The 23,306-nt window shown below is 46.2% G+C and overlaps 1 protein-coding gene across 14 annotated transcripts in view; it reads left to right on the top strand.

The window, feature by feature from the left end:
• Positions 1–23,306, top strand: part of KCNT1 (potassium sodium-activated channel subfamily T member 1) — a 207,799-nt gene that overhangs the window by 72,798 nt on the left and 111,695 nt on the right. For 4 of the 14 annotated variants that reach the window (XM_083597195.1, XM_083597185.1, XM_083597196.1 and 1 more), the window contains exon 1: positions 8,747–9,049. The exons of the other annotated variants lie outside the window; for them this stretch is intronic. In XM_083597195.1, coding sequence (XP_083453321.1) covers positions 8,898–9,049 — 152 coding nt within the window. In that variant the 5' untranslated portion in view covers positions 8,747–8,897. Of the gene's footprint in view, positions 1–8,746; positions 9,050–23,306 lie in introns of those variants that run through there. 14 annotated transcript variants of the gene reach the window in all.

Raw genomic sequence — 23,306 nt, forward strand, 5'->3', positions numbered from 1 at the left:
CAAATGGGCACCCAGTCAAGGTGAAGGGGCTGCTGGATTCAGGCAGTTCCTGCAATTTCTTCAGCAAGAGCTTCGCTCTAGAACACCAACTCCACCTGCTGCCTCTGGATTTTCCCTTGCAAGTGACCACCATCGACGGCAGGGAACCTCTGGGAGGGGAGGTGACTCACCAGACCCCACCAATGAGAATGAGGGTTTCCAGGCACACAGAGACCATTGCCTTTCACGTAGCCACACTGTCAGGACCCCCAATAATACTGGGAATGAGCTGGCTGTCACTGCTGTCACGGAGTGGATGGCTGTCCAGCGAGAAATGGTTTAACCAGCCAACCTAGCCCAGAGCGGCAGCAACTTATGCACAAGCAACCCCTAAAGCCATTACACCTACGATCCCCCAGTGTCGTGGACGCTGCCTCCATTAAGGCAGAGTGGAACTGAAAGCCAGCAATTGTACCTCTCTGCAGGCACATCAGCCTCCAGAGCTGAGCTCCCAATGTAAGAGTGACAGGTTGTGATTAGCCAGACATGGGTAAGATGGGCTGTGGTGGCCCAGTGTAGGAAAACTCTGGCAAGGGCTCCTTAAAACAGCTCTGTGGGAAACAGATATTCCAGGGGTGGAGATTTTCCTATTATGGCATCCTACCAATTAAAATTAGCTATGCCTGTTGGAATTCTACCACACAGCTGTACACAGGGTGGGGTCTCCTGCCAGAGTATGTGGGGACCCAGCACCAGAATGCTGCGTGTTTGCTTATGCCAAAGGATGAATGAATTTCCCTGTTCTACTCCTTTATTGCAAGAGTGGAGACACTCAAGTCCTGGGATCATAGATGGCCTAAAAGCCCTCCCTGTCCAAGGCGCAATCTCAATAGGGCCAAGGCCCCCGCGGCCCCTTCAATATTTGCAGGAAGGGAGCTGAGCCTCAATGTTGTGGGGGCAGAAGAGGCCTCCTCCTAATGATAGGTGCACTGTGTGACGTGCCCTACCACCACCCTCCTGCCTATAAACATGTCCCAAACCACCTTGAACCACCACCCGCCACTGCTCGTCTGTTGTCTTACCTCTATTGGCTCTCCCCTGGCTCTCTACTACTGCGACTAGGCCAAGTGCACCAGCACAACAAAGCCTTCATTGAGGCCCATTGCTGCTGCAGACATACTTCCAGAAGCCAAGCCATGCTTCCAGAAGTACATCTGCAGCTGCAGCAAGCCTCAATGGAGGCCTTGATGTGGAGGTGGAGGCCTTGCCCCAGTCACCACTGCGGCAGCGGAGGAAAGGTGGTGGGCAACAGGCAGCAGTGGCAGTCCAGCCTGCGTTTGCAGGCAGCGGGTGGCAGTGGTGGGCATGCCGTGCCACGCGTGCATCATGAGGAGGCCAAGTGCAGAGCACAGCATAGCATGTGCATGACTTCATGATATCACGTGCACGCGTGCAATGCTGGGCCCCTCCAAAATGGGGTTCTGCATCTACACGTTCAGAATAATGTGTTTATAGTTACAGCCTTCCTGGCAGTGGTGTCTTGTGTCTGTTGGGACTGGTAGGGCAGAAGGCAAGGAGACCAGCACCAGATGGCTACAGAGATGACAGAGCCAACAAATTCTAGTCCCCCCCTGTCATCTTTCCTATTGAATTCTACAAAGGACTACACTGAGATAAAGGAAGAGTAAGCTGATAGCCAGGGCCATCCTTTGGACTGGTTGTAAGCAAAAAGGCAAGCCAGTGGGGGCTAGCAAGGGCATGATGAGGTTGGTGCAGCAGTGCCCCATTCACACTGATGAACTAGACTCCACAGCTTCCTGGGATTGTATCACTCCTGAATATAGATGGAGGACTGCACCCTAAAAACTCCCTGACTGTGGGAACCTAGCTGTTCATGGGGAATAGGCTGCTCTCCCAGATATGCTAGGTTTCCTTATGCAAGGAGTCAAAACAAAAAAACACTGCATGGAAGAGCATGCCATCATATGATTCCTGCCCCTATCTTCATAAATGGTACAGTCCTCGGGGGCCTGTGCCACACAGATCATTCTGGATGTTTAGCTTAGTTGTAAGATGCAGCAACAAAATGAAGCTTCAGCCCTTCCAAATAATGTGCCTGCAGTCCCCAAAACCATGGTTACTCAAAGAGAATGTCAGTTTCATTTCCAAAATAGACGGAGAAAGCGTCATTGTGTGTAATCTATGTAAAATGTGTTGGTTTTTGCCTCTGTGCCAGAGGCACCTGTGTGTGCTAAAAGGATGAATGGCTCCATCACAAAATCAGAAACTTGGGGAGAAGGGGAGACAAATAAGGGGGAATGATGATATCTTTGGGAGTGCCTAAATGATTGACATTCTAATTCTGTTTCTTTCTCAGCACTCAGGCAAGAATCTATTTTTGCTCTCAAATGTGACTGAGTACAGATATGGATAGTGAAGAAATCCATGATTTTGTTAGCATTTGAATGAGACACAACTCAACTCACATTTTCCAAAACAATGCATAAATGGGAAACATGGACTATCCTTTTAAATTTGCACTTTTCCTAATTTTACATTGCACTTCTCCAGCTGAACAGTGTGTGTGCATGTGTGTGTGTGTGTGTGTGTGTGTGTGAGAGAGAGAGAGAGAGAGAGAGAGAGAGATTGCTTCAGGTCCTGCCCATCTCCCCACTTGCCCCCCCCAACTGCTGTATGTGGTTCCTGGCAGAGGGAAAATTCTATCTATCATCTATCTATCTATCTATCTATCTATCTATCTATCTATCTAATCTATCATCTATCTATCATTATCATCTATCTATTTTTATTCCATCCTTCCACTAGGGAGCTCAATGCAGCATACATTCTTCTCTCTCTCCCCCCTCCCTCCTTCATTTTATCCTCATAACAACCCTGTGAGGTAGGTTAGGCTGAGAGTGAGTGACTGGGCCAACGGCACCCACTGAGTTTCATGGCTGAGTGGGGATTTGAACCCTGGGCTCTCAGGTCCTAGTTAACTGCTACACCTCACATTCACCTGCCCAGGAGGGGATAGAAACCTGATCTGGCTGGCCTAGAAGAGTTCTGAGTTGGTTAATGGGAATCCCCAAGGTGGTTTTGTCTTTGAAGGTGCTGATGTTCCTTTCAGACTGACAGCTTGCTTCTATAGCCCCTTCCATATCCACTCAGATTACAGTGGTATCTCCAGTTAAGAACTTAATTCGTTCCGAAGGCCCATTCTTAACCTGAAACTGAGATTCCACTTTAGCTAATGGGGCCTCCTGCTGCCGCCGCACAGCCGCCGCGCGATTTCTGCTCTCATCCTGAAACAAAGTTCTTAACCCGAGGTAATATTTCTGGGTTAGCGGAGTCTGTAACCTGAAGCGTCTGTAACCTGAAGCATCTGTAACCCGAGGTACCACTGTATACAATGTCGAAAGAACAGTAACCACGGAGTCCTCTAATGCAGGTAATGGCAGACTTTGGTCTCATATTGGAAATGTAAAGAAACTGAAGGTACATTCTTTCACCTTTGGTGGACGTGCCCAAGAATCAAGGCTTTCTGGGAGATGATATATAATGAAATGAAAAAGGTATTTAAATATACCTTCCTGAAGAAACCAGAGGCCTTCCTTCTGGGCATTGTCGGCCAATTGGTGCCAAAGAAGGACAGAACTTTCTTTATGTATGCTACAACAGCAGCAAGAATACTTATCGCAAAGTATTGGAAGACACAAGATCTACCCACCTTGGAAGAATGGCAGATGAAGGTGATGGACTATATGGGATTGGCAGAAATGACTGGCAGAATCCGAGACCAGGGAGAAGAGTCGGTGGAAGAAGATTTAAAGATTATCTACAGAAGAAATTTAAAGATTATCTACAGAAATATTGTAAAAATTGTAAAATTAACGAATGTTAGAATGATGTTGGATAGAAAGTAAGTGGTTTCCAGCTGTAATGCTTTAAGAGAATATGAAAAAAGGGTTATAAATAGGTAAAAACATAATGGTAAGGATTTGCTGAACCAACAATTTGAGGTGGAATACAAAAAAGGGCGGTATGAGGAGGTCTGGGAAACAGGCTAAAGGAAAATAAGCAATGGAAAATTTGTGTGTTTTTAATTATTTTTATTTTGTATTTTTGTTATTGTTATTATTTTTTTTCATTTTATTGTAATACTTTAAAAAAATCTTAATAAATATCTTATAAAAAAGAAAGAAAGAAAGAAAGAACAGTAACCACGGAGTCCTCTAATGTAGGTAATGGCAGACTTTGGTCTCATATTTCAGTGGCTCCTTGGGCAATGCTAAAATTTGTTGCCCCTCCCCACCTCTCATGCTCCGTTCTATAGCATTGTTTTGGCACCCCCTGCAGTGCGGCACCCAATGCAACTGCTCTGGTTGTGCTACCCTAAACAACCTCTGATGCAGGTGTGGAGAAGCTCTGGTCCTCTAGATGACATTTGACTAAAACTCCCATAATTTCTCAGCGTCAGCCGTGTTTTCTGAAGCTGATGGGAGCTGTGGTTCAACAACATCTACAGGGCTGAAAGTTCCCCCTCTAATGGAAATTCACCCAGGCAAAGATTTCCAGAAGATCTAAGACCTAGAATGGATAACCTTTGCCCATGGGTTGCGTGTAACTTTTGGCCAAATTCCACCCTTCCCTGGGATATCCACTCCTTTATCCTCCTGCTTTTCCTGCTTATCATCTTCAGTTTCTAAGCAGTGTGGAGATGGCATTTTGACTGCATCAGGTTTCCTGGGCAGCTGAGGCTTTTGCTCCCCACCCCAAGTGAATATTATTATTATTATTATTATTATTATTATTATTATTATTATTATTATTTATACCCTGCCCATCTGGCTGGATCTCCCCAGCCACCCTGGGCGGCTTCCAACAAAGTATTAAAATACAGTGGTCTGTTAAACATTAAAAGCCTTCCCTAAACAGGGCTGCCTTCAGATGTCTTCTAAAAGTTTGGTAGTTATTTTTCTCTTTGACATCTGGTGGGAGGGCGTTCCACAGGGCGGGCGCCACTACCGAGAAGGCCCCCTGCCTGGTTACCTGTAACTTGGCTTCTCGCAGCGAGGGAACCGCCAGAAGGCCCTCAGCGCTGGACCTCAGTGTCCAGGCAGAACAATGTGGATGGAGATGCTCCTTCAGGCATACTGGGCCGAGGCCGTATACCAAATACAGTGAAAATAAGTGCCCCTGCACCCATGTGTTTGTATGTGTGTAAAGGTGTATGAGTTCAAGAGGGCAAGGAAGCATTGGTGCATGGGTGTGTTTATGATTCATTTGGGGAGAGGGGTCTCAAAATGGAAGCCCTACCCAAAACTCCACTACATTTCAAGAGAGGCTAAATAGGAATTCCCATCCCTACTGCTAGGCAGCCTTCCCTGTCAATTCTCCCTCTTCCCAAGTGCAAGCAAAAAATTTTGAGAATAGGGGGTAGTGAATTATCCATGAGGATTGCTTACTGGAGCCAGGAGAGGCATTTGCTGGCCTCTCCATCGTGAGAAATGATGCTTTTGAGCATCCTCAGGAACGTCATTACGTTCCAAAAAGCACAGGATATCAATCTGCATCCTTCACTGCTGTGCCATTTGCACCAGGATGATCTGATTGTATGTGGTACAGGAACCATGGTGGAATTTTGACCCCTCTTCCCTGCAGCCAGCAGAAGCTGATTGGAAAATGACATGGCCAGATCAGTGAATCACACAGAGATGCAGCCAGCAGTGGCTCCACTCTAGGGATGGGAGCTCTGGACCTGCAGAATACATTGTTTAATGATTTGATGCTGCAACACACTAGTGGCTCTTTTGTTAGCATGCCACCAAAACCCCCTCCAAACCCCAAAACCCCACAAAGACCTCACAGTAGTATGCAGAAGCAAAAATAGACACACATGTACAATGATAAAAATGTGCCCATAAGTTGCAGCCACCACTGATTGACCAGTTTAAAGCAGGGGTGGGTGACCTCAGGCCCAGGGGCCAAATGTCCCCCCCCCAGCATCCCTTTTTAGCTCTTAGCCCACACCCCTCTCCCCAGCCCACACCCCTCATTGGCCTTGCTTCAGACCCAAAGGATCTGGAATGTGCCCTTCAGCTCTGATCATGCCCCTTATTTGCCTGGATGGAGGACAGAGAGGGGTGGGTGAATGAACTCCCATTCATTCCTCCACCTTCTTTTGCCTCTAGTCCTGCCCACCACTAGCATGTGGCCCTTCAGAGGCTACTCAGAAGGAAATGTGGCCCCCAGGCTGGAAAAGATCCCCAACCTCTGACTTTTAAAGCTTTTAGGGAGTGTGAATTATTGTGCATTATTTAGTGGCTGTAAATCATTTTAGCTCACTTGTGCCATTTGGGAGTTACTGGAGTAGATTAATCAACTAAAAGCTTTTAAGCTGATTAATCAGTGGAGCCAGGAGCCAAGGGCACACTTGCTTATTTTATGTCTGTGATTCAGGTGTGTTATCCTCTTGGGGGATGTGAAAGTATATAGGAAAGACAGCTGTCCCTTCTAATGATGGGCGGTGGCTTTTGTTTGTTAAATTGCTCCCAAGGATGCAAATCCGGCAGAAGTGTGCATTTAAATCAAAATTATAGGGTATGTGTGAAGTACCCCACTGCTGTGACCTTAAAAAGGCAAGTCCTCAGACAGTTGGTGCATGCATGCAAAATGTAGATCTTGGAGGGGCTGGTTCAGTGGTCTCCCTAACTAGAAACATTTATATTTCTAGCTAAAAGCTAAGCCAGTGTGCTTACTGTGAGCAAATTACTGCAGGCTACTCCATTAGGGCAAATGTGGTACTGCTAAACTAGCCTCAGTCTGCTCACCCACCCCACCCCCACCTGCCTCCCTTCTTAAAGGTAAAGGTAAAGAGACCCCTGACCATTAGGTCCAGTCGTGGCTGACTCTGGGGTTGCGGCGCTCATCTCGCTTTATTGGCCGAGGGAGCCGGCATACAGCTTCTGGCCAGCATGACTAAGCTGCTTCTGGTGAAACCAGAGCAGCGCATGGAAACGCCGTTTACCTTCCTGCCAGAGCGGTACCTATTTATCTACTTGCACTTTAATGTGCTTTCGAACCTTACATCCATTCCAGGGGTTGTCAGCACTGACTGTCAGCCTTCTCCTTCTCTTTAGTTTCAGTGTTGCCCTTGTAGAACTCAAGCAGGGAAGAGGAGGGGGAGAAGGAGGAGGGGGAAGGCAAACCTAAAACAAGTTGGATCCTTCTGTCATTGGCTCTGACGCCCCCTGCTGTTGGGCTCCCTGCCTTCCACCTCACTAGGCTCAGCAGGCACCAGCTGCCGCCGAAGAAGACACTAGGAGGCAATTCTCTTTAGGTGACTCCACTTTCATTAATGGCATCGGTGGCTGATTCATGCATGCATGAATGCAGATAGGCGTCACATCATGCTGGTTTGGAAACGAAGAGGAAAGCAGATTTAATAATTTATTTTATTTTATTTTATTTTAAATCATTTATAAACCACTGGGGTTTTTTTTAATGATGTACAATATAAAAACAACCAATAGTGGCTGGGGTTCATGGGAACTGGAGTCCAACAACTTCTGAATGGCTGCAGCTTCCCCTTTCCTGCTTTAGCAACTACTCCCATGTTGTCTCGCTTGCTTCTGTTGCCAAAAGTGTGTGTGTGTGTGTGTGTGTGTGCGTTGCATAAAGGGTAAACATAAAGGGTAAAGGGACCCCTGACCATTAGGTCCAGTCGTGGCTGACTCTGGGGTTGCGGCACTCATCTCGCTTTATTGCCGAGGGAGCCGGCATACAGCTTCTAGGTCATGTGGCCAGCATGACTAAGCCACTTCTGGCGAACCAGAGCAGTGCACAGAAACGCCGTTTACCTTCCTGCCGGAGTGGTACCTATTTATCTACTTGCACTTTGATGTGCTTTCAAACTGCTAGGTTGGCAGGAGCAGGGACCGAGCAACGGGAGCTCATCCTGTGGTGGGGATTCGAACTGCCGACCTTCTGATCGGCAAGTCCTAGGCTCTGTGGTTTAACTCACAGTGCCACCTGCATCCCTATATGTATATGTACACCAGGATAACTGGCAGAATGAGGTGACAACAAGGCTTTCAAGCACACCCCTCTCTCCATCCTTCATTCAAGCAAGCAAGCCAGAGGCATTATCACAGGTCAAGGACACAATCCAGCCAGGCAAAAGCACTCATGTCATTAAGGAGGTGGAGCAAGCCTATTGAGATGTGTGGCCTGGGGAAGAGTCTCAGGGGCCAGACAGAGAAGATCAGAGGACCACATTCATCCCACCTGGGCCTGAGATTTCCTGTGCCTGTACAAACTATGACACTACACACACATACAGTCAAAATTCCTGCCTATATTTTGCCGTGTGTTGCACCTGATGACCCTTTGACCGCCTTCCAATTATATTACTCTATGTGGGGTCTATCCACAGGTGCAAGGCTATAGGGTTCTCTAGGGCTCTTCATACAGTGCTCTCTGATGAGCTCCTGCACTTCAGCATTTTACCACTACAGCCACTGAAAAATATCACCTATCATCATATTAACTGGTCAAGGCATTGGAAGTGCCACCAGCATAAATCCTATTAGCCAGGGGAAGCACTTTCTCTTCTCATCTTGCCACGGTTCCGCTGCATGCCACCTGATTCATTGCACCACCATGCCAGCCAGAGCCTCCCTTCATCAGTACCACAATAAATCCACAAGGGCAGGATTGTTCCACTGTGCAGCTTTGTCTGGGGGGGCGAGCGTGTTGTGTGCCTGGGAGAGGGAAAATGGTACGTGCTTCCCGCTCTCGACCCAACTGCATTTCGAGCAAAGGATTGCTATGAGTGAAAGAGGAGGAAGAAGAGAGAAGAGTTCTTGCTGAGGGGGGAAGTGAAGGCAGCCCCCATCTCCGAAGAAGCCTCCGCGATGGCCAGGGCAAAGCTGAAGAAGTCTCCATCCGAGAGCAATGCCCACCAGAAAACCATCCCGCCTCTGGCAACGACCGAGGATGTCCCGGGGGTCAGCCCCTTGCTACCCGCGCGGAGGCTGGGGTCCTTGGGCAGCGAAACTGGACACAGGTACTGCAGCATTGCATGCCTCAGTGTGGAGATGACCACCCCCCGTAGTGGACTTCGGACATAGCCAATGGGTTTATTGGAGCAAAAATGTGGAAAATTGGATTCCCCCCACCTTTATTGTAAACCCACACCCATGCTCCTTAACATCCCAAACCTCTTTTGTTTTTCCCCGCGGGAGGAGGGGGTGCCATTATTAACTAAGACCAAAGATTCCAAAACAACCAAACCCGTATGAGATTCAAATAAACATACAAAACTGCTGCATGCCAGTTATTGAAAATCCCGAAAGCGTGACTTCAGCCCCTGTTAACTTGCAGTGTGCATTAATCTGTGCGAGGGGTGGGGGGGTTGCCGAAGCCCTTTCCCCCAGTCTTCCCAATTTGTGGTGTGTGCTATTATGCACCATCTTTGGAATCTGTCTGGAGAGGCAAGAGCACACGGTTTGGAAAATACACCCCTTTGCGTAAAGAACCTTCCCTCTCTCGCGCTCACACCAAGGTTTTGCATGCAGATAAAAGAAAATTAACCAGGGGAAATAATCAAATCAAAAATGCAACACTATCTTCTGGGTACACATCTGTTAACAGGCAAGGGATGGGCAAGCCTTTTCTCCGAAATCGGCAGGTGTTTTTGCATTTCCTTTGAAACCGTCCATTTCACTTGGGCGGTGGGGCGGGCGGCTCACAGCCTGAATGAATGATCCCAGCATTGCAGATAGATGCAGGACCGAGTTCTCCGCTTTACCTCTGTTCCATGGCATCCCTTTCCCATCCTTTCTCTTATATCCATCAATCCTTCCACAGCCCGCCTACCGGCATGCTCTGTCTGTCTGTCTGTCTGTCTGTCTGTCTTCTCTAAATCTTGAAAAACCGTATGTACTGCATATATCGCTGGATTGTAAGGCGAGCTGGCGCCTTTTATTCATTCCCCGACTGCGAAGGGGCTTCATGTAAACAAGGCAGTTCATGAAAAGGATTGTCTAATTAGGCGGGTATTTCCTTGTTAGGGGAGGGGATCTACCTGGTGTGTGTTTGCTTGCGGGCGGGCAGCGGTGGGGGAACAGCAGGGGCACATAGAAAATCAGCTGTGGAAATAGCAGGTCTTCTTCTGCAGGGCAAAAAGGCACCTAGGTACTTGTTTGCTTCTCTGAATGGATGAGCTGAGGCTGGTGGACTGTTCTTGGCAAGGGTGGCGATAGACAGGTGCCAGCAGCAGGGTTGAGTACCACTTGCAGCTCCTCTCTCCACCCCCCACCCCCCTTGGAGCAAAAGTCAGCCATGCATTAGGTAGCAATGTGTATTACTTCACTGACTTCCAAATGCGGTAAGCCAGTTTTGCACCAGTTTTGGACCTTTCTGGTCATTCTGCTGAGTGAGGCACAGGAAATCTACCCAAAAGAGGGAGTTGGAAAGAACACCACTTTTCCAACTTCTTCCTTTAGCTCTAGGTACCTTTCAAGGCAAAACAAGGTAAGTTCCCTCAATACCTCATGACCAAGGGGGCAGTGAGGTGCAGAAAGCTCCAGGTTTTATAGACACTAAGGGAAGACCCCAAGTGTGCCCAAGGACCCCAAGAGATGTCAAATTGCTGACCCCTGCTCTGAGGTAATGTGTTAATTGTGCCATGAGACTGCACTCCCACAATGAATTAGTCCTTTAATGAGAGTACTATATGTGACCACCAATTTTTTGAATAGGGAATTCTACCTGCTGAAATTGTATTTGTGGTTGGTTAGGGGGAAACATCTCATCACAAGGGCACCACCACTGAAAAGGCTCCCTTACTAGAGGCTACACTGCCTCACTTCATTAGATGGCAGTGGTGGACCTGGGGAAGGCTCTCTCATGAAGAGTCTTGAGGACTGGACACTTAGGTATGGGAAGAGATGCTTCTTTAGGCAATCTGTTCCCCATCCATTTAGGCTCATCATTGATATATTGACCAAAGCTGATAAAATGACTAGAATCCCATTGGTGGCCACCACTGCTTCTTCTGGGAGTGAATTTTAATATTTTAACTATGCACTGTGTGAAGTACTTTCTTTTCTTAAGACCTACTGTGGATTCAAATACTAGCTAGGGCAGGCCTGTGGGTCCCCAGAGCTCAGGGAAGATGGGAGTTGTAGTCCAACAACATCTGGGGATCCACAGGTTGAGAACCGCTGGATTAGGGAGACCCTGAGCCTGAGCCTGCTTTGACATGCACTGGGTGGTATTGATGTTGTCATTTCCTCCCACCCTGTGAAGTTCATAAAAGTCAGTGGGGGTGACCTCACATATGTACTTGTGGGTGGAAGTTATGGGGCACAAGAAGAATGCTGTATAATTAATAACCCCACAGAGCCTGATTCCTTGTGATTCTACTTGGAATACATGCTGTTCCTGGGCTAAACAGGTAGGGTTGCCATGTGTTCTCTTTTTCCAGGACATGTCCTCTTTTGTAGGGGTAAAATTTCTGTCCGGGTGGATTTTTTAAATTTGCCAAAATTCTGGAAGAGATATAGACATAACTGGTGGTTGAAGGCTCTTCTCTTCTCCTGCCCGCCCCCCCCTGCAATATATTAGTGCATCTATAGCCTACATATAGTAAGAGGCATTTAAAATCACAGTTGCAATAACATCCTCTTTTTTGCTCTTCAAAATATGGCAACCCTAAACATGGGTAGATAAAATCCATGTCAACAGTACTTTGGAGGGCTATGGGCTTTACAGTAGGGGTGGGGAACAGCCTTCCAGGGCTCTCCATCATGGGACTCCTTGAGGCCAGAACCTTTCTCATGTGAAGGTTGCTTCACTAGTCCTGCTTCACCATCTCTCTGCCTTGAGCCATTTTGCCTGACTGAAAAATGTCCCCTACCACTTCTTCATAGCGACCACTGTTCCCACTTTTGACCCAGTAGATTTTCTTGCTGGTGTAATCTCTTGTTTTTTTAACTCTTTGGGTTCTCCTTTTTGGAAGGTGTGACATTGGCATGCAGTTTTGAGTGCCACATATTCAAGGGGGCAAGAATGGGCAGAGACAGAGAGCCTGGGTATCCAGGGCTGGTGATGCCAAATCCTGCTGCATCACCTGTTGTTAGCAGTATCAAGAAGTACAAGAGACAGCAGAAGGCCCCTGTTTCAATTCCCAATGGCATATCTTTTTTTTTTTTTTTAAATATTTTTATTTTTCCATATAAACACAATACAACAAACATAAACATACAAAAACAAAAACAAAACAAAAAACATGTATCATTTCATATCCTAATTTCATATCCTATCTTCCCCGACTTCCTCATGCCTCCCCTTTCTGTATTCCAAATTCTTATCGATTGTTCAGCAAATCTTCCCTTATTTTAATTTAAATTTAGACTATTCTTCCTTATTTTCCTTGTCTTAACCATTGCTAATAGTAACCATTTACTTTCCAGTCCAACATCATTCTAACTTTCATTAACTTTATAATATTTCTTTAAATAGTCCTTGAATTTTTTCCATTCTTCTTGCGCTGCTTCTCTTCCCTGGTTTCGGATTCTGCTCGTCATTTCTGCCTCCCAATGGCATATCCAGGTAGGGCTGGGAGAGCCACTGGAGAGCCACTGCCAGTCAGTGTAGACAGTCCTGAGCTAGATGGACCTATGGTGGGACTTGTTAGAATGCAGCTTCCTGGTTTCCTAAGTGATCTTCAGGTAAGGAGCTGACCATTAGGGGCTGCCCTTCCAGGTCCTACATTGGGTGGAGAACCTCAGGCTCAGGGGCTGAATGTAGGCCTCCAGGCCTCTCCATCTGGCCTCCAGGCAACCCACCTCACTGATCCTACTTCAAACCCTCTTTGAGTGTTTTTGCCTTGATGGAATATGCCCTTGAACTCTGATCAGGCCTCTTGCTCACCTGGATGGAGGACAGAGAGTAGCATGTGAATGTATGGAGGAGCAGCTGAATTGAATGCAGGGAACAGAGATCTACTGTGGGTTAGGGGCCTGCAGTGATCCACACATCCCCATTCGCCTCCTGAGTAGCCTCAGCAAGCCAGCAGGACAGGATGGAATTCCCTCTTGGGCATGGCAGATATTTTAATTGAAATCAATTGGTGTGACATGCCTTGCCATGAATGGGTTTAGGAGTGTAGTGATGCATGAATAAGCTTAAGAGTGGGGTAATCTGTGAATGGGCTTAGGAGCAGGGCAATGGCATCTAGAATTGCTTGTACTCTTCCCAAGCATTCATGTCACATCCAAGCTCTCTGCTTCTGAAAGATTTTCACACGGGTTGGAAAGGCATGACTAATGCATTATGCCCTCTAGGAAGTGCATCCCAGGTATAGGCAGGCATAGGGATATGCTGTTGGCAGGGCTCCCAAAACCAGCCTGTTCTTCTGTCTGTGATTGCATCCCAAATGTATGGACTCTCAGGCGGGCTGATGTCACTGACTGTCCTTACAAAACCCCAGTTCTAATAAGCGGGTGACCAGAGAAGGACCAGGAATTAGGGTGGCTGTGCTCCCTGTTTTACAGGAAATGAACCTCTGTTTGAAGATCTGGCAGAGGATGGTCCTCTGAAGAAGTCCTTTGTTTTGAAGGATGCTCCAATCCAACTCCAGTTTTATAAAGATAAAGACCCATCAGAAAGGGAGACTAGGAGCCTTGAAACTGCCTCATCACCTGGTTAGGATCTCACCTGGTCAGTCTTCCCCACTAGGCTAGTGAGATGTATTAAATCACACCAGCAGTATTTTGCTTTAAGTTATAGTAATTGAGCTATATCCAGTCCTACTCAGAATAATTAACAGACTTAGACCCATTGGCTTCAATTAGTGTACTCTGAGAAGAACTTAATTGGATACAACCCATTATATTTAAATGTATATCTATTCATACAAATTAGCAAATTTTATGGTGATCTTTGTCCCTTTTCTGCCTCTTTCTCTTTTTTTTTTGGGGGGGAGTGATGTGGGGAGATGTGTCAGTGGCCACCCTAGTAGATAAATTGACAGAGAATGTTTAAAAAGGTAGAATGAATTTTTGTCACAGCACCACTCATTACTGCATTAGTCTGTTGAGACTTGCATGTATGATGGGTGATCTTAGATTTAACATTATAGAGACAGTGTTCTCACAAGCCTTTGTCATCAATGCAGACTTAACGGAGTCCATTCATGCATTCAGCTGCAAGCTATCAAATGCTCAATGATTGTTTGGAAGGTACCAAAAGTTCCTCATTCAGTTTTTGGACTGAAAGTAGTGCCCCAAAATCTTCTCTTCCATAAAAACACAATTTTTTTTTCATTGCTGCTTCTGGCCAGTAACAGCCACTGTTTCTGTCTCACATTTCCCCCCCAGTTCTGCTTCTCCTTCCTGGATGGTCCCGACCAATTAGAGATCACACAAAAAGAGTGGAAGTGCCAACAAAGTTTAGTTTCACAGGGCAATTACTGAGGTAGAACAAAGGCAGTGAGAATGAGGCCCCACGGCACTGCTGTCACTCTGAACAGGCAAACACAGTCTGAAAAATGAGAATAGTGGAGTTGCTTTTCACAGGGCACAGTCCTAACTTACCTCTCCACACCACCACAGTGGTGGGGCTTTGCACATCTGTAACCCCATTGCTCAAAGCAGAAAGTGGGAGGCACGGAAAGATAGCACGGGCAGCGAAACAGGCCCAGCCTTTTCCCCTCTTGTGCTGCCAAATGGCCATTCTTGTGATGATATTCCCACCTACGCATTTAACAGGCAGGAGCGGAGGTGGTGCACCAACAGAGCTGGAGCTCTTGCAGTGATGGCCAGCAGAAGGCCAGCTTAGCTGGGGGAGCTGGGCAGAAGGACACCTCCACCTAATCCACTAGTTGCTAAAAAGTTCACGAAAAGTGTCCCATGTTAATCTCAGCCCTAGTAATTGGCTGATGGAAAATCAAGGGGCTTGCATGAAGGTTGGTCTCTTTGTGTTTGTGTTTATTTATTTTATTTCTATACCGCCCTTCATCCAAGAATCACAGGGTGGTTTACAATATAAAAACATAAAAATACATAAATACAAACAACAACAACAACAACACACTCCACAATATTCACAAATATACACTCAGTGTTGGAGGGAGTGGGTGTGGGTGTGCTTTAGGCTCCCACCCTCCTTCCACATATTAACCAGACTTGTCTTTGACTTCTCTGTTTTGCACTAAGAAGCTGCCCCCATAGAATTTTGATTTTTATCCTAGGCATATCTTTGGGCAATATAATCACTCTTCCCTCCACCTTGTATTCTGTATCCAGCCCAATTGCTTCCAATTCTGTAATATACATAGCTGCCTTGCACCAAGACCGTCAGTGCATCTAGTTCAGGGCATCCAGCCCACTACTGCATACACTGACTGGCAGCTGCTCTCCAGGGTTTTAGGGCGGCAGCGGGGGGGACGGGACAGGATGGGACATTTCCAGTTCTACCTGGAGATGCTGAAGATTGAATCAGGGACCTTCTGCATTCAGAGCAGGTGGTCTGCCACAGCCCCTTATCACAGCCTTAATGAGCTGTACACTGGGGCATATTCACCTTCACCTTTAACCTTTCCATTTGCTTCCTTTGCTTGAGAAACAGCCATCTAAACAACATGCAGAATAAAGTGGCTGAATTCTGGACTGGACTGCTTCAGATTACAGGATTATGTGGGGGGTTTTTTTCAACCCACCTCCCTTATTAAGGGATTTTAAAGGACACTTCTATTTATTAAAATATTTATATGCCACTGTATCACAGCGATTTACACCAATATAAAACCATAAAACCATACAGTAAAATCATAAAAAGTTAAAGGCAAAATAATTAAAAATGAACATCAGTAGACCATGGGGGGAATGTACTCTTAATTGTCTGCAGAGGCCTGGTGGAATGGAAAAGTTTTCAGCAGGTGTTTAGAAGGCTCCTGCTGAATCTCTATAGGCAGGAGGTTCCACAAGACTGGGCCAAGGACTAAAGGCTCTCTCTCTCGTTGTTGTCAAATGAGCCTTGCCATCTCTGGGAGCAGCTAGGGATGCTCCTGCAGATGATAGGAGGCTTCAGGCGATCTCTGAAGTATCCCAGACCCAAGATGTTCAGGGGGTTGTAAATCAACACAAGAACCTGGAACTTGGCTCGGTAGAAGATGCAGCTGCTCTAACAATGGTGTCACATGTTCTTGATGGTGTCACATGTTCAGCATTCTGCACCAGCTGGAGCCTTCGAGCCAGATCCAAGGGCAGCCCCACATACAGTAATCTAGCCTCAAGGTTATCAGTGCATAGACTGCAGTGGGCAGGCTATCTCCATCCAGGAACAAGCATAGTTGGTGAACCAGATGAAGCTGATAAAAGGCACTCCTAACCACAGAGGACACTTGGGCCTTTAGTGACTATGCCCTGTTATATGCATTTGTGCACATATTACCCGGCTGGAGAAGTGCATTGTAAAATTTGGATAAGTGCAAATTTAAAAGATGATTTGTTTTGGTTCTAATATTGTTCCAGAATGTGCAAGTTAGGAGGTTTGCCTTTGAATGTGAACTGGATCAAGCTTCTCCCGATCTCTGGTCTTGATCAGCTCAGTTCCTCTAGTCTGCGTACCAGTGCTTCTTCTACTGTAAGAGGTAGTTTTTGGGGTTGTTTTTTTTATTTTACTGAGATGAATCTTAATGTGATGAATAGAAGTAAGAAGTGAAAAGAAAATCCATCTTGTGAACTGCTCCCAGGAATACAAATTAGTTTTCTTCCATAAAGAACTCAGAAGAACTGATTGTTTGAAAGCATATGCTGTTTTTATCACTCCACAGATCACACATTTTTAATGTCTCACCTAAAGGCACATAATGGAGAAAGAAAGGGAGTAAGTTGCACAAAAGTGTTGTAAATAGAGGAGACTCAGGGTAATGCTGTAGGTCATTGGCAGAGCATCTTCTTTGCATGCAAAGGTCCCAGATTCAATCTCCACTGGCACTCTCCAGGTAAGACTGGCAGAGATTCCTGCCTGAAATCCTGTAGAACTGCGGCCAGTCAGTTTAGACAATACTGAGCTAGATGGTCCAATGGCTAAGTAAGGGTTGTAGCGCAGTGTAGCTCTGTTTCGCTTGCAGAAGGTCCGAGGTTCAATCTCTGGCGTTTCTGGTAAAGGCTGGGAGAAATCTCTGCCTGAAATTCTGGAGAGCCACTGCCAGTCAGTGTAGGCAATACTGAGCTGGTTTGACAATAGTCTGACTCAGAATAGGGCACATTCCTATGATCCTAAATGGCAGGGCAGAGTATAGACTAGATTATCCTACACTAGAGGGCTAAAGTCTTCAACCAGAAAGTTTGCCACCTGCAAAATTTGTGTGTGTATAGCAGCACAGGACAGAAGTGTCGAGTTTTCCTTCTCGCAGTTCCTGTAGTTACCAGTCTTGAGTTCAGCACACTCCACAACACCACTTCTTTTAAGTGCACATGAAAACCCATACTTATTTTCATGCATATGCCTCCTGATATACTGTATTTTTTGCTCTATAAGATGCACTTTTCCCCTCCTAAAAAGTAAGGGGAAATGTGTGTGCGTCTTATGGAGTGAGTGCGCAGCTATCGCTGAAGCCAGAACAGTGAGAGGGATTGCTGCGCAGCGATCCTTCTTGCTGTTCTGGCTTCTGGAATTCAGAATATTTTTTTCCTTGTTTTCCTCCTCCAAAAACTAGGTGCATCTTATGTTCAGGTGTATCTTATAGAGCAAAAAATACGGTATTATTGTGCATATCCCCCCCCCCTAAATATTTTCCCCTCATCTAATGAGTCACATTCAACTAATCTTTGCTCAGTTGAAATGAATACACTGGCGGAGGGACGGGGGGCACATCACCCCCGGAACTATCGGGGAGGGGGTACCACTGCGGCCGCTCCCTGGACATGCACTGGATACCACACTCCCGCGGGTGGTGCACCACGCCCCTGGGACACACTCCCCACCCCTGGAGCAGCGTGTCACGCCCCTGGGACATGTGCCAGCCATCCCCCCGCTTGCTCTCTGCCCCCGGTGCCGCAGCATGCAGCTTCGCCACTGAATGAATAGGCCCAATTAATTTGAAATTTATAGACTTGGTATACTGAGGTTTGCATGCAACTCAGTTATGCTCAGATCAGATGCATTGAAGTTAATGATCTTAAGTTACTCATGTGCAGTAACTTCAGTGGATCTGCTCTTAGTAGCACTAGAATTGGCTACAACCCTAAATTAGTAATGTTAATTAATTTCAGTGACAGTGGGCCTTTTTTATTACTAATGTTGTATGCAACTCAGTGCAATTTTGTTTATTGTATTCACAATGCATTCTTATGCAAACTTTTCACAATTCTCAGAATGTTTTAACAGTCAATCCCTCTTCCCAGAGAACTGTAGCTCTTAGAGGGGAATAGGGGGTCTCAGTACCTGTAACAAACTACAGTTCCCAGGATTCTTTGAGGGGAGGCTGTGGTTATTCAGAGTGGTAAAATATCATACCCTGCAACATTTCTCTGATGAAAGTAAGGAGAAATTATTGTTGCATTATTATTTTTATTAACGATTTATACCCCACCCATCTGATTGGTTTGCCACTGGACGCCTTTCAACATATATAAAAACATAATAAAACATTAAAGATTTAAAAAAACTTCCCTATGCAGGGCCCACTTTAGATGGCTCAAGGGTCAGATAACTCCATACCCTTCAACATTTATCTGATGAAAATTGGAGTGTCCTAAGGAAAAGAAGGACATTCTGGGATCAAATCAGAAACCAGGATGGCTTCTGTAAATCTGGGACATCCCTGGAAAATAGGGACACTTGGAGGGTCTGTAATACTGCTTTAAATGTATGGCGCAGATGGGGCATTAGTCATGGGTCTACTCTGAGTAGGGCTAAAACTGCCTACAACCCATGTAAAAGGTAAAGGGACCCATGACCATTAGGTCTACTCGTGACCGACTCTGGGGTTGCAGTGCTCATCTTTGGGCTCAATTTCATTTAGCAGGGGCCACTACTCAGTGGTAGAGGATATGCTTTGTATGCAAAATGCTTTGTATGGAATTCCTGTCAGGTTGTTTTTTTAAGGACCATGTTAAAATAACCAGCTAGTAGTTATGGGGAAGGCATCTACTTGAGACCACAGAGAACTGCTGCTAGTCGGAATAGATGGGAACATAGGAAATTGCCTTATACAGTGGTACCTCGGGTTACATACACTTCAGGTTACAGACTCCGCTAACCCAGAAATAGTGCTTCAGGTTAAGAACTTTGCTTCAGGATAAGAACAGAAATTGGGCTCCGGTGGTGCGGCAGCAGCAGGAGGCCCCATTAGCTAAAGCGGTGCTTCAGGTTAAGAACAGTTTCAGGTTAAGAACAGACCTCTGGAACGAATTAAGTACTTAACCCGAGGTACCACTGTACTGAGCTGGACAATCAGTCCATCCAGCTCAATATTATCTACACTGGCTGGCAGAGGCTCTCAAGGATTTCACACATTAATTCTGCCCTAGCTGTACCTGGAGGTGCTGGGGGGGCAGATGTTGAACCTGTGGCCTTCTGTATGCAAAACAGGTGCTCTACCACTCAGTGGCGGAGCTTCATGCTCTGGCACCGGGGTGGGGGGCTGAGAGCAGGTGGGGGCGGGGCTGGCACATGTCCTGGGAGCATGGCGTGCCACCCGCAGTGACATGGCACACGTCCTGGGGGCTTGGCACACTGCCTGCGGGGGCGTGGCACCCAGCATGGGCAGGGAGGCAGCTGCGATGGCACCCCACTAGGATCACACTGCCGGGGGGCGGCGTGCTCCCCGTGCACTCCTCTTCCTCCACCAGTGCTGCCACTGAGCTTCAGTCCTTCCTGCTAGATAGCAAAGTCCAGAAAAGGTATGAAATGGTATGAGACAGCTTCCTATGTTCTCATGCAATTTCTACAAGTTGCTGAGGAGGAGGAGGAGGAGTGTGGCAGGGCTTGGGAGCTTCTTGAAGGTATCCGACTGGCCACTTTTGGAAGCAGAGATGCTAAACTATGTGGACTTTTGGTCTGATCCTGGAAGGCTCTTCTCCCTCCTCCTCTTTCTCCTCCATCTTCCTTTTCCTTTGCTCCTCCTTGTACTATTTATCTATTGGTTTCAGAATCAGTTGCCAAAGCAATTTACAATATGAGTGGTGTTGGACCATGTCCCTCCTGCATTGGTCTCTACAGCCACAGCAGGCGCTGCAACCTTCCAACAGCTTGACCTCACCCCCAAGGGAGCATTCCTCCATTGTCTCCTGAGAAGAAAGACACATGCCAACCAATGGTGTTGGAAGCAATAAGCAACATCCTTGTAATATTAAATAACATAGTAGAGAAAATAAATTCCTCGAACAAAGGAAGCTGCCTACCTCTGAGTCATTAGCTCATTTAGCTCAGTATTGTATATGCTGACTGGAAGTGGGTCTCCAGGATTTCAGACGGGACATTTCCAGCTAACACAGCGGCCAGGGATTGAACCTAGGATCTTCTGCATGCAAGGCAGATGCCCTACCGTGGGGCTACAGCCCTTTCCCCCAATCAGCAGGGATATTCTTCTGGTCTTACTTAAGACACCCACTATTTCACACAATTTGCATACTGTAGCTGCTAAGCCATATTAGGGTATTTTCTCCAAACCAAGATTCTTCAGGGGCTAGAGAAAGAGGGGGTGTCTGTGTGTGCCTCCTGCAGTTTTCTCCCCCTTCTGTGTGCAGTACCATTCTGCATCTGTCTCAATATTGCTTTAGTTTCCTTCGCCTTGTAACTCTGCCACAAATCTAAATTGAGCTCTTTGTGTGGGATGCGAGTCCTACAGATGTCTGCCGATTCATTTTCCCACTGTCTGCCTGATTAATCTTGGGCTGCTCCTGATGATGGACTGTTTGAAAGCACACGAGGCATGGCAAGGGAATGGCTATGCGCCTTGATGCAATTTCGGTGGGCTTCCAAAATTTGATCTGGGAAACTGATGCCCAGCTTTCTCTCATTCTGGGATTCCTTGCAGTTGTGTTTGGCTTGTTTATTTGTTTGTGTGTGTCTCTCTCTGTGTGCAAAATGGGACATCAAAATGGCCCTTACTGCTCAAATGTACTCAACCTTAGAGCCAGATGTAGCCCTTTAGCACAACCCAACTTTCGGGTTTTTCTTTAGCGAAAAAAAGCTCGGCAATTTTCGGAGTCTTCCTACTTTTGGGGTGTCCTGGTTTTTGCTTTTTGAAATATGGCAACCCTGTTCTATATTCCCAAGCCACCCTTTGCCATCATATCCCCCCTGTCATGGAAATCTGGAACCCTCTCCCAGTGAGTAGGAAGAAGTGTAGGGATTGTGGGGGTGTGGAATTCTGCTACACCCACATTTAAAAGCAAGTCTATCCAATTCACACCTACTGAAAAAAATACGCAGATTGAAACATAGCCATCCTTTGAAACCCACATTTCTGCAGATCTGCAATGCCTTTCCCCCCATGTGCTAGTGTAAAGTATGCCTAAAAATGCATATTATAGTGGAACATCCCACACAGAAATACATACAGAAATCGTTCTGCAAAAATATGTACATTTGGAATAATTACATAAGAAATGTGTTTATTAGGAGAAAATTGTACTGAAATGGTAATGAATTTTCATGAAAGGAAAAAGAAAGCAAACTAATGTGGAAATTTGAAGCACTAAAAGTAAGATTGGGAAAGTGAGAAGAACTGAAATGGACTGCATGAGTCTCATTTTCTTCCTCCGACCACATGTTTAACCAGGGTTTATAACCCTATGTAACATGTGTTCAGGGAAGGGCAGAGATGAAAACACCTGCAGTCCACCCAATGTATATTTTTGTGCGAGAAGGCTCTCTAGAACCCCCTGCTTATTGATGTTAAACAGGTTTGCCCTTCCTTTTATTATTTGCTGGAAACTCTTCTGTTTCCAGATAAATGATTTCATTACCTATATGTGTTTTAAATGTTTTACTAATTTCATATTTGCTTTCAATGCTGGTTTTGTGGGCTGGTGTTGGGCATCCAGTGCTTTTTTTCTGGGGGGACACGGGGGACGCATACCCCTAAACATTTTGTGAATCTAAGTTTGGCCTCATTGAGGGGCAGTATTTCAATATGAGTAGGGAAATGAAAGTACCCCTAAATATTTTTTTAATAATAAAAAAAAGCACTGTGGGCAACTATTTGTGATTTGCACCCCAGAATGTTTATTCTGGAAGCTAACCTCAAATCTTTCCAAGACTGTTTGAGATGGTGTTTTTTTATTGCTTGCTTGCTTGGTGCTTATCTTTTTCAAGGCCATAAGTGCTGGCATGTTAATGAGTGATATTGTCTAACCCAGCAGGAAGAATTCTGCAGAGTTGCTTACATTTTTTACTAAGGGCCTATTAGAAAGTTCTACTGCTGGGGTGGGAACCTTTTTCAAATGACCTGCAGTGCTCATATGCTTTGGACTACAACTCCCATCAGCAAGGGCCAGTATGGTCAGTGGTGAGGGATGATGGGAGATGTGGTCCAAGGTTAGAAGGGAGGCTGCATTACACAGTCACTTGGCAGATACTGACCATAGAAAAGGAAGCATCGGAGAAGAGCCATCAAGATTGGCTAGGTCAGGTCACATGGCAAGGTCTGATGATACTCATCAAAGCTTGCATGCAGCCCCTAGAGGGTTACAAAGAAGGCAGGGGCAAAAGTAGGCAATATTTCATCTGGGTCAAAGACCCAGTTTGGCACACACCCACCCAATGCACTTTTGCATACACACACACAGGCTGGGAGCCTCAATGGCACCCCTCTGGAGGCTTCACCCGGGGCAAGAAACCTGGTTAGTCTCCCCGACCTGTAGCTACGACTCTGAAGGGAACATGGCCCCCAGAAGAAAAATGATTTCCCCGCCTTTGGACTGCAGTTATCCAAAGACTGCATCCATCCCCACCTTGATTCATGCATTAGTACCATTGTTAATTAATTCTCCCCTGAACAATTTGTTCATTTTATTGCAAGCACAGTAGTAGTTATATTCTGCGTAATAATTAATCTGAAACTTGTTGCATGCATAAACAGGCCATTACTTACAGTGACAACAGCAGAGGATGGTAACATATTAGGAATGCAGATCTGGACAAATGCCAGATAATGAGCTGAAGTGGGCCTATTTGCGTCGACCCAGGATCCATCCACAACAGGTTGAGACAGGCCTAGATTGTCCTGGGTCAGAACAGGTCCAGCTGGAGCAATGTGGATCTAGCAAAAGGAGTGTGGCTGGGTGCCAGCAGATAGCGGG

Source organism: Podarcis filfolensis (assembly GCF_964270895.1).
Source record: "Podarcis filfolensis genome assembly, chromosome: Z".
NCBI classification, from domain to species: Eukaryota; Metazoa; Chordata; class Lepidosauria; order Squamata; family Lacertidae; genus Podarcis; species Podarcis filfolensis.